The 15140-nt window shown below is 36.6% G+C and overlaps 1 protein-coding gene across 1 annotated transcript in view; it reads left to right on the top strand.

Moving 5' to 3' along the window:
• Trc8 (TRC8 ring finger protein) overlaps positions 1–14942 on the top strand; it is a 28359-nt gene extending 13417 nt beyond the window's left edge. Inside the window, exon 2 of the mRNA XM_068769333.1 lies at positions 12736–14942. Coding sequence (XP_068625434.1) covers positions 12736–14492 — 1757 coding nt within the window. The 3' untranslated portion in view covers positions 14493–14942. The remainder of the gene's footprint in view (positions 1–12735) is intronic.
• Positions 14943–15140: the final 198 nt, after the last annotated feature.

Below are 15140 nucleotides of genomic sequence, written 5' to 3'. Positions count from 1 at the left end.
GCCCTCTGTGTTTATTTTATTAATTAAATATTTTTCATTGTACACGTGTATAATGGGCGATCTTATCGCACAAGGCAATTTCTCACACGCAACCATAGTATGGAAATATAAGAAATAGAAGATAAAAAGTATGTTAGTATATAAAATTCTTTAAAGTTTAATATCATAAAACCAGAATTTTAAATGATTAATCGTTCACAGAGGTCATATTGAAGATGGACATTTGCTTTTATAAACAATCTAAATAATTTCCATAAGTCAACGTCATAAAATTTATGAAATATGAAATAAATCATTTAATGATTTATAACCAAAATCAATTTTGCTTTGTCGTGTTGTGTATACGATATTATTTTTAAAATATGCTTAGAAGAGGATGGTTTTTACTTCACACTATTGTGAGACGATATCGACGTATTGTAATTTTAGCAATTGTACAAATAATATAACGTATTATTAGAGAGAATTAATTTGATAAAATATCATTAATAATCAAAGACCCGAATTCGACTTGGTAAGCAATTCCTGCAGGAAGTGTCACAAACGGCTGAACCGGTGTGTGTGTGCGTGTATGTGTATTGTACACATAGTGGGAAAATATGTATAGTGGGAAGTACGCCCATATTGAGCAGTGAGCTGTGGGCCCAACGGTAAGGACTGAGATTTGCGACGCCAACTGGAAAACAGGCCTCCACAAAGATCGTCATGAGAACTCCTCTTGCACTGCTAGTTTCTATCTAGTGACTCTATCTAGTCTACTCGTGGTTGCCACTAAAACTTTCAGGTCCCAAAGGATGCACGAGCGATGTGCTCCGCCCACCGCTACTCCAGACGAGCAATTCTTCGAACTACGCCGATGACCTCGCTTCTTCTACATATCCCCTCATTCTGATGCGATCTCGCAGCGAGTCCGAGCATAGTCCTCACCATTTCTCTGGGTGACCTTGAGCATTCTTATAAAACCCAGTTTAAACTGAGAATAATAATGTGATTATAATTAAAAGTTAAGAAATATATTTTTGTAGTAATTTCATTCATCGTAAGTAACCAAGTCTCAAATCCGTATGTCATCAATGGCGACACACATGGTCAAAGACCTTCATTTACAGACGTTATGGTATTTTGGACGAGAAGAGATTTCGGAGCTACCCGAATGAGATCCGAGTGATCTCTTTCTCGAAGTTGAACTTACCAAGCTACAGACTCGTGGTCGCCACTAAAACCTTCGGTCCCTACGGCCGTTAGTTTCACGAGCGATGTGGCCCCGTCCACTGCGAATTCTTCGAGCTATATCTGTGACCTTGGATCTTCCTGATCCAAACTCGCAGCGACGTTACGGGCGTAGTTCTCTGGGTGATGTTGTAATATAATAAATTCGTAAGTAATTCCTGGATGGTTTTTGTAGAAGTATTGATGTATGAAACCTTGTCGATGTTTAGCGCTCTCGCTCAAATTTCTGTCCACAGGGCGCAGGGCTGTCGCAATGCAAGTGTCACAACGTGAACAGTCTGTTCGTACCGGTTTCGCGAGTACATTGCCATCGATAAATATATTATTCGTATACCTTATGGCGAATTAAACTCCTTCATTCGGCTTATAAAGTTCATTTTAGCTCGATAGTACAGTTATGCGGCGAAAGGTTGCTGGAATTTATTATATTTTTTGCGCCTAATTCGATAGAGGTTTTCAAAATATGTTACTCGTGTCTGTTTATTGTACTTGAGTGTTCATCATCATTGCTTCAGCCATATGACGACCTCTGATGAATGTAAGCCATCATAGATATCCAATAGGACAGGTAGGCGGACCTTTTCTGAAAAGATAGATGATGGCTAATTTAAGATAGGGACCTCAAAGCAGAAATAAGAAAGAATAGAGAAGTATTTACAATTCCATGTTATCATCGTTTTAGCCGCAAAACATCTTCACTTTTAGACTTAGGCCTCCACCATTTATCTTCAATGAGATGAATAGGAAATGGGCTGCATCCAGCTTTTTCGGATGAACTTAACAAAGTCTTCTGTCCAATCAGCTGGACTATTGAAAAGTATATATTATTCGTTTCTGTTCAACAGTGCTTATAAACATATATTTAAATGAAGAAATTTCTTTTTAAATTGTTAAAATACTAACTCGTTACTACTACCCGTAAATTGTTACAACTTAATAATATTGTACAGACGATTTAATACTTACTATTATTTAAAATTCGTAAAAATTGGCATTGCGTTTTTATTTTCAAACAATATTTCCATTGAGTCCGCCTTATCAGCACCTTATGAGGCAAGGAAGGAAGAAGGCGTTCGATATGCGTCGTTACTAATCTAATTGTGCTAATGAGAAATATCATTGTTTGTATCAAGGTGACAAAAACAAAAACTGCGTCGAATTTTAAATTTAGTAACTTATCAAACATGGAATTATTAGTATATAAGATAAAGTAGAAATAAAAGCCACATGGCTGTCCACAATAGAGTGGAAAGCAGGCAGCGAGAAGGTAATGCCTGAAATTAGTAAAAATATTTAATTTTTTACTATGTTATGTAAAACTAATGTAAACTTTTGTGTACTGTTGTTGGCGTGACTGTTTAAAATTAAACAAAAAATGTTGGATGCGGATCGCACTAGTACTAGTAGGATACGTACAAAATGACATCGCTGCACGCATTAATCAAAAACATAGTTTGAATTTCGTTGTTTGATGTTTGCGATATCGGAATTTTTTTTATTTATTTAATTATTTATTACATTCACTACTAATTGCAGGTTATATACCCAATACAGTAGTTTATGACCTTTTATTATAATTATAATATATTAATTGGGCTACGTAAATGACCACTTTTGGGTCTTAAGATTTTGGAGTGGAGCTGGAGTTCTTTACGAAGATGAGACATCGTTAAGGTATCCGAAGACGCAGGATGCAGGCGACTCCCGATCTGTGTTTAGGAAATATACGGGAAAAGCCTGTGACGCCCAATAAACGTACTAGGGCTGAAAAGTTCATGATGTAAACTCACCGGTTTTTTCATGACCTCTGTTATTGGAGGCCTCCTGGTACCTCTATCTTATTTTTAGGACAGGGATATATTTTACAATGATTATTTTACAAACTTTCCTATTTTAACCCCCCCCCCCTCTCATTCTTCACATTTTTCTCTATCTTCTTTTATCCTTTATATTTTACTTTATATATTACATTTACGCATTTGCTCCCACGCATCACAACATTTTTAGAAATTTTAATTATTTACATTTCCAATTAACTAATTTTATTTTTAATACCTTAAATTTTATATTTTTTTCTTATTTCATTCAATTATATATATATATATATATATATATATATATGTGTGTGTATATATATATATATATATATATATATATATATATATATATACCTCATTTTCTATATAAAACGTTTGTTCCAATATAGTACAACGTCTTCTCCTTACTCGATTTTGTTACGCTTAATTACATTACTTATTTACAACTAATACAAAACCGCAAAAAAGTGTGGCGACTCTCTTCTAAAAAGGAAGCGATGCTGTCGCAAGTAATGATCTTAACTAAGAAAGGGAGTAATGTATAGCTACTTCCGCTATGCAGCAATAGTCGTGCAATGAAGTGCACCGCCCGCCTGCCCGCTGATAAATGCGCATGCGGTAAACGATGCGAATTACACAACTACCACCATTAAATCAATCAACACGTATTTCAAACCAGTGCCAAACACCGAGTGAACTAGTTGACTACTGCTGCATAGCGGAAGTAGCTATATCTTAGTCCCTTTCTTAGTTGGGATGGACTACCGCGAGGTAACGCCTGAATCTATTAGATGAGTATTGATTTTACCCAATTCCACTCTAAACCTTTCTATACACGGGACAGCACGTGCACCACGGTCTGGTCCACCGCTGGGTCTCTGATGCAAACCCACCGGTTTGTACACTGCTTTAAACACACGCAGTGCGACAGCGAAGCGTGCTAGAGTTGATGTTCAGACGATCCTAGGCTAAACATAACTATTAATTAGCCTGTGAGGGGATCTTCTATCTTGTTGCTCTTTCATATAGGAGCACGAGGTAGCCAAAGCTCCTGCGCAATGGTCTGATAATCATATTGGGTCAGGGAAAAGTCTTTTCGCAAAAAATAATATACTCGTATTTATTGCACACGATACAGTTATATTTATTTAACTAATCAAAATAGAAAAAATATATATGTGTGTGTGTTTGTGTGGTTTATAAACTAACTCAGCATGGGATCGCGGGCCAGCCGCAGCAAGCTGATCTCTAGTATATATAAATTTGTAATAAAATATCTCTGGCTGTACTATTTGTAACTGTCTGGTTTACATGCCCTTAAAAAGGTTGCTTTTTAAAAAAAGGAAATAAGTAGGTGAACTTTTTATTGATTTTTTTTTTGCCAAAATGAGTTAGTCTAATGAAGATATTTAACGAATTTAAAAATTTTACATAGAAAAGGTTGTAACGAAAGAAAAATATGACGTTCATGGAACTAATGCAGGGCCTATACGCTTAATCGATTGGTTGCGCGTTGGAGGTGGCGTGTTTGGGTGGCTGCGTGTTTGCCCGTGGCGAAGAGCGCTGTGTCGTCCGCGAAGAGGCCTAGTTTGACCTTCGGGTCGATGGGTATATCGCTGGTGTATAGCGAGAAAAGCAGCGGGGATAGGCAAGAGCCCGGGGGGAAGTGCCCTGAGAAGGCACAAATATGCAATACATCGGCTTCGAGTGCCGGTCTGGCATTGAAATCAGGGAGGAGTCAATAGCCTCCCTGATAAGCGGAAAGGATACCAGGGAAGAATTCCTCTCTTATTGCAAAAGAATCACACAATATGCAATAGAAAGAAATAAAAGTTAGGCATAGACAACAAATAAAAACTAACAAGACAAGTTAAAAAATAAAATAATATAAAACTGTGATATAAAATAGATAAAAATGTGATACAATAAAAATAGACATTAAGAAAATGTAAAATGAAAAGAGGATGAAAGAAAGGTAAACAGAGCAAAAAGGGAAAGAAAGCAGAATTGTGGCATAAAAGAATAGAATGAAAGATTATGTGAAGTATGAAAGTAGAGAATGAAAATAAAAAAATAATTATGTGAATAAATAAAATTGCCCATAAAGTCCCTGTTCCACCAAAGATAGGGGTACGAGAGGCCCCCCAATAGCGGGGGCCATTAATAAAAAAAAATATGTAATACAAATTACTTACCTACCTAATGGAAACATACCGACGCGAAAACTCACCGTCATGCAAACCTTGAAGTTAAGTAAATTTGGCAAACACGGGAAGGGAATTGTTTAAATAAATACTAGTTTGTTATCAATTATCGTACGAATATTGAATAGGTATTGTCTATATTCAATAATGGTAACTTTCGTAACGTTCAGGAATCGGGACATGGGTAATAACAAACATTATTATTAGTGAATTGAAAACTATTTATTTATTCCAAGGTCCTTCACACCTGGCATATTGATACGTAACAAAATTTAAACATTAGTCGATAAACTACGCCAATTGCGAAGTATACATCATTATCAATTCAAATTTAAAATGACGAATGTGGACGTAAAAGAAGGAAAACAACAGAGGACAGAGTATTATATTAATAGTGTATCGTCTTCGTCATTTCAGCCCATAGAAGCTCGCTGCAAACATAGACCTGCCTCAAAGATATTTATGGGGAGATCTTATGATCGCCACACTTGTCAAGGAGGTGAGGGGTGATCGAAATATGATATTGTACGCAGAGGTCGCTGCTGTTCATCCTCTGAAAACTAGTTCGCGAGCAGTTTCAATCCTATATAATTAATGTACGTTGTGAATGTAAGTTGTGAACTGTATAAGATTGACTGTATACGATCGCTAGTTTTAGTCCTGTGACTGCTACTGCTCAGCCGATGATTGTCTATTGACAATGTGAACGGAATGTATACACGTTTGGTGCGTGTAGAACAGTGATTCCCAAAGTGGTCTATATCGACCCCTAGGGGCCTATGACAACCTGCAAGGGGTCTACGTCAGTGAAAAAAAATTTGGGGGTCCACGATAGTGGATCTCAACACATACACTGATAGTACTTATTTACTTACATCATACTATCTTATAATATCAAAACATTTACATTATTTATAAAAGTACATATGAAGTAAAAAAAAATATTATACATGTTTATAAAGTTGTAGGATGTTGATATAATAGATTGGTTTATTTGATATAGTAGATACAAAATTTTATTTTGAGTATTTTTAATTTAAATTCAATTAATAAATGTATAAATTAACATGTGTTTATACTTTAAGTTTTTAACACTAAACTTCACTACAGTTAGAAATTTATAGGAAATAAATATCAGGTAAGTAGGGGGTCTAGGGAAAAACATGGCAAGGGGTCTACGATACAAAAAAGTTTGGGGAACTCTGGTGTAGAATATGTTTAGAGTGTGTTTAATTAATGACTCCAGTTACATATAGTACAAAGTATACAACATGCAGAACCACGGGTGGTCAATCTTTTTTGAAATTTGAAATTTTTTGCGAACCGCAATTAAATGCACATTTAAAGCACAAAAGAATGTTTTTTTACGAAAATCATATTTATTAAAATTATTCAAACAAAAGTACGAAACATGTGAATTGAAGTTAGATATAATGGCACTCCTAATAATACTTAAGATGCCGGATAGTTAATAATGATCGGTGTTTGAATTTCGCTAATTTTATGGTGGAATAATAATAATAATTATTCACACCGGTAGTTTGTTTTTATTTCCCAGGAGGTGACATAGGTTATATAAATTTAAATATTGAAATAATTCGACAATCAATCGGAGCCAAAAATAATCGTTCAAAGAGCCGCAGTTTGACCACCCCTGGTATATAACTTAAAGGTGATACGTAGAAGATCGTTTTCTTTTCTTTTATTGTTTATCTGTTACTCTTTAATTTATATTCCAGAAAACTGTATTACATATAATAGCGTCTATCATACCTATATTTTTGAGCTGTGTCGTCTATGGGCTGAATCGATCATATTTATATGTGAACTTAGCGATTTTTTTGTGATCGCTAAGTTTGTAGTGGATTCGAAACGTAGTTGAAACCGTAGTAGCTTTAAGTTGGAGTTTAGACTGGGGAACGTCAGTTCGATTTTTAATTTAAATTGGTCTCTTCTATCATTTTCAATATATACACAATTATTACAATAAACGAAACTAGTGGATAATAATAGATATTGTTAATTTAACGAGAGTGTTTAAAGATGACAAATGAGTTGTCTTGAACATTAGAAAACGTGTTAAGTAAATCAAATACTGTCACGAGACTCTTATCACTACGACAACGTTATAGAAGTAATCCTATTGTCTTATTGCAACTAATTACCAGAAGACTATGTATCTATTAAACCGGAAAGCAGTGACGAATTTTTTTTATACATCCAGCTTTTTTTAAAATGTTTTGGTTTACGGACGGAAGTATTTAACAAAAGAAGTAAGAAAAGGACTAATATATAGCTACTTCCGCTATGTAGCAGTAGTCGTGCAATAAAGTGCACCGCCCGCCAGCCCGCTGATAAATGCGCGTGCGGTAAACAATGCGAATTACGCAACTACCACCGTTAAATCATTCAACACGTGTTTCACCCCTTCACGGGGCATCCTCAGGAGTAATGTTACACCGATTAGTGCCAAACACCGAGTGAGTTAACTATGAGTGGTCTAGTTAGATACTATCGTGGTGTTTATATCTCTTACAAAAAATTTGCATTACGATTACATAGTCCTTTGATAGGGTGTGGGTGGACAATAGGTGAACTGATAGTCGCTAGCTGCGGGCAGCGCAATATTAGGCATGTGGTGATCTTTAGGAAAGGCCTTTGCCTCGTAATAGTCGTCTATCGGCTAAAAAGAAGAATTCGTTCAATATGAATTTGGTGAAATATTGGCCGAGGAACTGTTGGTTGCCAAATCCAAGACCGTAGTGACCAATCAATGCCAAACACCGACATAAGAAATTTAACAGAAGAAGCAGCAGTAAATTATATAATTATTGTCTGAAACATACTGTGAATTCGTGGCGGTGTCACTAGTCTAGTTTTACTTCACTATGTCAGTGTCAAAAAAATTACATCACATCAATGAATAAATTTAACATTATAAGCAAACCGGTTGCGTGCTTCATATAATTCATGAGCGTTCATCAATATAAATAATCGGAAAAAGCTTACCGAATCGGTTTTTATCGATTTACAGGACTATAAAAATAGAGGTTTGATCGACGTGAATCTTCAATCCTCTTTTCAAAGAAGTATCTAACAGATGTTTCAGGTTCAGAAGTGAAGGCCACAGCAAGCGCAGAGTATGACGTCCATATTCATGGTGGATAGATGATCTTGTTAAGTCGGAAGACGTTTAATTTAATCAGTTTCCAGCCGCTTTTGGACAAATAAGAAATATATTGTATCTGTGACATTAAGAGAATCGTGGAGAAGGATAAGAGGAGATGTGTGTATGAAGTGTTAAGAATTAAAGGAAGCATGAAAGGTAAAGTAAAATAAATCCGAAGAATTATAACGTCCCTTCCAACATTTACGGAGTTGAACGAGAGGCCCCAAATACGCGGCCATAAAAACGCCATTGGAAATTTATGGGAGAGACCTATGTCCAGCTGTGGAAGGTCGCCCTGCGTCTGAAATGACAACGATGGTCAGACCTCCCGGACTTCGTTTAAGAGGAAATTTTAAATGAAATTTATGAAGCCTCCCCTGCGCAGAACGTAGACTGAATTTCGGCCAGTACTAACTGCACTGATAAAGTGAATACGCGTACTAAAAAGTTGCTTTTTCTGACTTTAAGGAATTATCATTTTATTCTGTTGGGGCGGGGATGTAGTCTGCAGTCATAATAATTAATTTTAACACTTTTCGTGCCACGACAATTTTTAAGATTTTTTCCATTGAGGCCACGTAGAGCGTATGCGACACACATATTAAAAATTAAAAAAGTCGTTTAAGACGTACGCTTTACTCTTTTTCAATTCTGCAAAGCCATAATTAAAGGGAAAAAGTTATAAATCTTAATAAGCATTACAAACGTGCATGCGCGATGTGCAGATATCCATATTCAAGCCTACAATTCATTTGTTTAAGAAACCTTTGTTTTTCAATGAGAATTGCAGATGGCCTGTACGCGGAAAGTACAGCGGGGGTCGTATACACCCCACATGCCATGGAATGGGTTAATAATATAGTAATCCGAATTTTAAAAACACTTTATCCCACTGTAGTATCATTACATTAAATATTATTTCCGAAACCACTGGATTTTGAAAGGATGTACCAAATATTAGCAACCTCTTATAAGGTAGCAGACCCCTTTAAAGCTTTCACACTTATTACCAATCACCTTTAGTATTTTTCATTGTGACGACTTGAAGATGACATGTTCGAATGGCGGAAGCTTAGAGCGACGCTACGCCATGACGGTTTTACTGAACTTGACTCATCGACCTATTTAGTATTTTATTTACTGATACATAAAGATGTATTGTCAATTTACTTATATATTTAAATACTTTTTCAAACCACGCTTTTGAATTTGGAATTAGGCTACTAAGCACGGGTTATAGGTGAAAAACTATATTTAACCCTTTCGCTGCGAAAAGCTGAAGATGCTTTCTCTCGTCGTACATTTGTTTTACATTGTCTTCTCAATAATTTCATGATCATGGTCATTAATTTGTTGGTTACCAACGCGACAGCTGCATGAGCTCCCTGTGCAGATTTCGTCAAATCAACAAATACAAACCAAAAACATCAATATTGCTCCTATCGTGGATCAATGGCTGAGAGAGTAATTCATTTTTAGACGCTCCGCTTCGAAAGGGATAAAGCAATTCTCTTATCGCAATACTTTTTGTTAATCGTACGTACTGCGATTTTTGTTTAGATTTACGAGAAGAAAAAAAATATTTTTAAACGTCAGCCATTGTTTTGAGTTAGTTTTAAATTAACTTGAACGATAATTAAAATCATGAATACGCTTTTGTTTAATTGTTTATTTTAGCAGCAAATAAAATTTGTTAATTAACGTTAATTTATGTCGGTAAAACCTTGACAGAAAAACATTGAACAACGAACAACATTGAAGACGTTTGTCACGTCTTACAATACTTTAAAGTTTTTATAATAAAAATGTGTAATACATAAATAATTTACTCTTTCTGGCGCCCTTCTGTCGGAATGGTAAGCGAATTTTATTGACGAGTGACAGCCTAAGATGAGGTCCACTTCTGGGCGCTCTAAAACTTATTCCCTCTATGGAGAGTCCGCCCAAACGATCTAAGAGCTCGGCTTCCATTCCGGTGAAATACCAGTACATAGCGTCCTGAAAACCGTCTTGTTTCACTACCTTATAAGAGGTTGCGAATTCCAGGCGCCCTGCTGCTTAAAGTAGCCCCAATTGCAAAGCAAATACCTCTCCCAAAGATGTCTATGGAGAGATATCCCATAATAGCCAGCTTTGCAGGCAAATTGGCGATCGCAGTGTGGTATTATAGTACGCAGATTATACTGTTAAATATCTTTTGGAAACTTGTCAGTTAGTAATGGCAATTATATATAGTTAAAGCACATAATGTAAATTATATGTTATAGTATCCCAGGGATCGAATTCGCGACCTCTGATCTCAAGTATATCCTCTACCACTGGGCTATATAATGTAAATTAACAATAACATAATTTTATATTATCTGAAAAGATGAAATTGGAACTTCAATTATTATAAAATGATTTAGATGTTTGCGAAGCACCGAAGGGTTTATATTACTTGTGTGTATAACTTACTAAGTTACATAAGATACTTTGAAAATCAGAAATGGTTTGTTTAAGCAAGCATTAAGTAATGAAATTTAAACTCTGTCGTAAATATTTCAAGGGAAAGGGAATTATTGCTAGAGGTATAGTAGACAAGCAGACTCATACCTGAAGACAAGTTTATAGAACTCAAGAACACTATATGTCTGTGTTCAGCGATTTCAGATAGCAACTGTACACATTGCGAGTGGATGTCCATCGCTACTCTTGCCTGAAAATAATACAATTAAACCGAAAGAAAGTAAAACACAGTTAAAAATCATACAAATCTTGTATAGGTATTTAATTATTCATTTATGTTTTTATCTGCTTACAATCAATCATCAAAATCACATGTGTTTGTCATAAGAAGAGAATTGACATATGCAAAGGAATATAAAAAGATCATTTTTAACACAAGCAAACAATTTCTCGTTTCAGCTTGTATTCTATTTTGCTTAATAGTTGTTTTGAACTATAAATAATATCGCTAAATAATATCAGAACCCAAGATGCACACAGTGCAACAAATTTAAAGTGACGAATTAACAATTTTTACTTGGGTAATTGACCTGTGCTCTTATTTAAAATTATTATTTGAATCTAAATAATAATATGTCAACAAAATATATTATATGCTGACGGAAGGGATTGATGAGTGTAAAAAACTGTGAATGTATGCTTATGATGCAAATGGGTTAAGAACATCTTGATCTAAATTCGTGAGACACGCTGGTTATAATATAGGTACATATATTAATGGAAATAGATGTAAAATTTCCTAAGAGATGAAAGTATAATTATTTGCTGTCTGTAATAAGGCGGATTTGTTTGTAAAATGCAAATTCTTTTTTTATTTTTCCAAATCAATTTAATCTTCTTCAAAGTAATCTCCGTCCGATAAAACGCATTTTTGTTAAAGCTTTTTCCAGTCCTCGAAACAATAGGAATAGTTATTTTCCGGTAAAGCAATCAAGACCTTATTTGTTACGGTTTTTATCTAAAACGTGTCAAAACGACGTACCCGCTAAAAGTCAAGAGCCAAATTTTGGAAATACGGTGGTTGCGGAACGATATCAGCAGAGTTTTTGGCAAAAAGTCGCGAAGAATCGTCAGTATGATATCGAACAATAGAGACTTGACGAGTTTGATACCAAACATCCTTTGAAATGGTTTGGGCGAGCCAAATGATATTACAACTTTTGAAAAAGATACGCTAGGCAAATGTTAAAGACAGTCCTATCAACTTAAAAACGTGTCTTTCTAATGAGCGAGACTTTTAAATGACAATTTTATTATACTTTTTTATCGGATACGGTATTTTCTACCAAAAAAACAAAGTAGTTTCAGAAATAACCCATGATGTAATAATAACACAGTGAGAAAATGTTTATAAAGTTCAAATGAATACTTTACTATGTCTCTGCAGAGTTTGAACTGCTAGAAATTACTGGCATGTCGCAATCAAATGAAAAAAGTAAATTAATGTACCATATTTCAGCATGATTAGGAGTAGGTAATATAAGTTTCAAAGAGGTGAATATATAGCTTTTTTTCGGACAAATGAGCGATACGTTCATCTTTATATAACTTTTACAATTATTTCCAATCAACCTGTATCCAAGAAGTATAAGGTATTATTTCTAAAGAAACTGGGTTAAACAAGGGCAAATTAAATAAATTTTAGTGCTGTATAGTTTAGTACAGTGGCAATGAAAAATACATTTGCATATCGCGTTTAAACAGTGAAGATAACTTTTAAAATAAAGACTGAATAAAACTGTGTTTGTACATGTAAATAAATTTTAATGTAGTGTGAATATTAAAATGGTGTTTTCTCTTTTTCCAGGATGTATGTCGTCGCTCTGCGTGTTCGTGCTGTACACGAAGCATCTCATCATCGTGTACCTGTACCTCATCTCCCTGGCCATCATGTTCGTCTCCTACTGGACGAACGTGTGGGCGATCAAGCAGATACAAGCGCTGGCCTCGCCGCAACCCTCCACTAGCATACTGGAAGACATCCTCAACTTAAACTTAAAGAACTTACTTGATCTCGACGGCCCCGGCGTCCTAGTCATTCAAAACTTTGTTATACAATTCGGTCTCGCATTCCTGTTTAAGAATGTGCACCTGGGACCTCGCAATCAGACGATACAAAAGCTACTGCCCATTAGTTTTATGGCGCCATCGTTATTAGCCATGTTGCCGGTACCGCCTAATCTTTTGCATCATTCGCCGGTGTTCTCCTCGCTTTTGCCGCTCTTTCTCATCAAATACGTTACCTGGACGTCTGCCTACACTATCGTACAAGTGATCTACACGGGCTACCAGCACGGTAGACTGTTTGTCAGTAACTATGGACTGTCCGCATTGGTCGAGACAGAATGGATGCGGCTGAACGTACCGTGCGTCTTGAGAGTGTTTTGGGTGCTAAGAGTGGCCGAACATGCGATCATGCTCCTCATGGACAACTACGACGACGACGCTGAGGAAATATTGAAAGTATCCACGTTACTCGCTTTCCAATCTCTCGCCTCCATGGCAAAGTCGTTACTTGTTACAGGATGCGAGACAATAACGGCAGTTTTAGGCATGACCTCAGTCATATCGTTCTTCTGCCACTACATCGGCAACTTCTTCCAGTGGATCCTGTTGACTGACGAGGAGGAAGACAAAAGCATAGGCACAGTGTCTGCAATACTATTCTATATACTCGCACTGCAGACGGGATTGACGTCATTAAACCCGGAAAAAAGGTTCATAAGACTCTGCCGGAACTTCTGCTTACTTTTCACAGCTCTGCTGCACTTTTTGCACAACATTGTGAACCCGATGCTAATGTCTCTAAGCGCGTCGCATAACCCGAGCACACATCGACACGTCCGCGCGCTGGGCGTCTGCGCCTTCCTCATCATTTTCCCGATCTCGCTTCTCGTGTATTTGTGGTCCCAGCATTCCATCTCCACTTGGCTCTTAGCTGTAAGCGCCTTTAGCATAGAAGTCATAGTCAAAGTTGTGGTTAGCCTCATGATCTACTCGCTGTTTCTAATAGACGCGTACAGAAGTACTTTCTGGGAGCAGCTGGACGACTACGTCTACTACATTCGCGCTTTTGGCAACACGATCGAGTTCTGTTTTGGTATTTTCCTCTTCTTCAACGGAGCTTGGATCTTGTTGTTCGAGTCGGGCGGCGTGATCAGAGCCATGATGATGTGCATCCACGCATACTTCAACATCTGGTGCGAGGCCAGGGCCGGCTGGTCGGTGTTTATGAAGAGGAGAACCGCTGTCAACAAGATCAACTCATTGAGAGAAGCTTCCTCCGACCAGCTCAACCGTTTGGACGACGTCTGCGCTATATGCTATCAAGAGATGCACTCCGCCAAGATCACGCGCTGCAACCATTACTTCCACGGCGTATGCCTCAGGAAGTGGCTCTACGTACAAGACCGGTGTCCATTGTGTCACGACATACTATATAAAATAGACAACGACCCAAACAAAGACAATAACTCTGAAGCCGGCAACGAGGAGAACAGCAACAACCAGAACCTACTCCTCGAGGAGGAACCAGATCTGTTCCTCGGCGACGGTGTGAGGTGACTGATCGAAGAAGACTTGCAAAATTTAGATTAAAACTGTAACGAGTTTAAAGTCCGAGTTTTTCAGTGGTATTTTTAATTTTGTATAGTAAGTTATTTGTTTGTTTTTATATAACGAATCAGTTTGATACTTGTGTTTTGAGGATTAAATTATGTCTCGTGACGTGTGGGTACCCTCTCTGTTCGTCTCTGTCGGCGCCGGGTCGCGGGCGCGTAGGCTCGCGTAGTCCCGTCAACGGCGTTAATATTTCTATGAATGTTACACGTTTTTTAATTAAAAAAATCGCTAGTGCATTACCTGCCTAAGCTAAATAAAATACCTTTATTTAAAACTAAAGCTATTTGTAAATAGTATTTTAGAAATAGCTTTTAATATTTTTGAAAACAGAAGTGATGAAAAAATCGTAACAAAAAATGGTAATTTTTTCATTAAACTGTAAATAAACTATTATTTTAGTAGCAACCTTTGTTTTATTCATGGCGCGTGTACATAATACTCTCCATTGATGTTGATCACAGATTCTTTAAAGTCTTCTCATAGAGTACTTTTAAAATTTAACTGCGGCCGCGACAGAACTTTGCAAGTTCACGCTTTGTAATTAATATGAAATTAAGTTTTTACAAGTAACAGCCGCTGAGATTCTTAAAC

Source organism: Battus philenor, unplaced genomic scaffold, assembly GCF_028537555.1.
Source record: "Battus philenor isolate CCGP_79_NKW_IND1 unplaced genomic scaffold, ilBatPhil1.0.hap1 SCAF_28, whole genome shotgun sequence".
Taxonomy (NCBI): Eukaryota; Metazoa; Arthropoda; class Insecta; order Lepidoptera; family Papilionidae; genus Battus; species Battus philenor.
The sequence above is the reverse complement of the archived record's forward strand: the minus strand, read 5'-3'. Positions and strand labels throughout refer to the sequence as shown.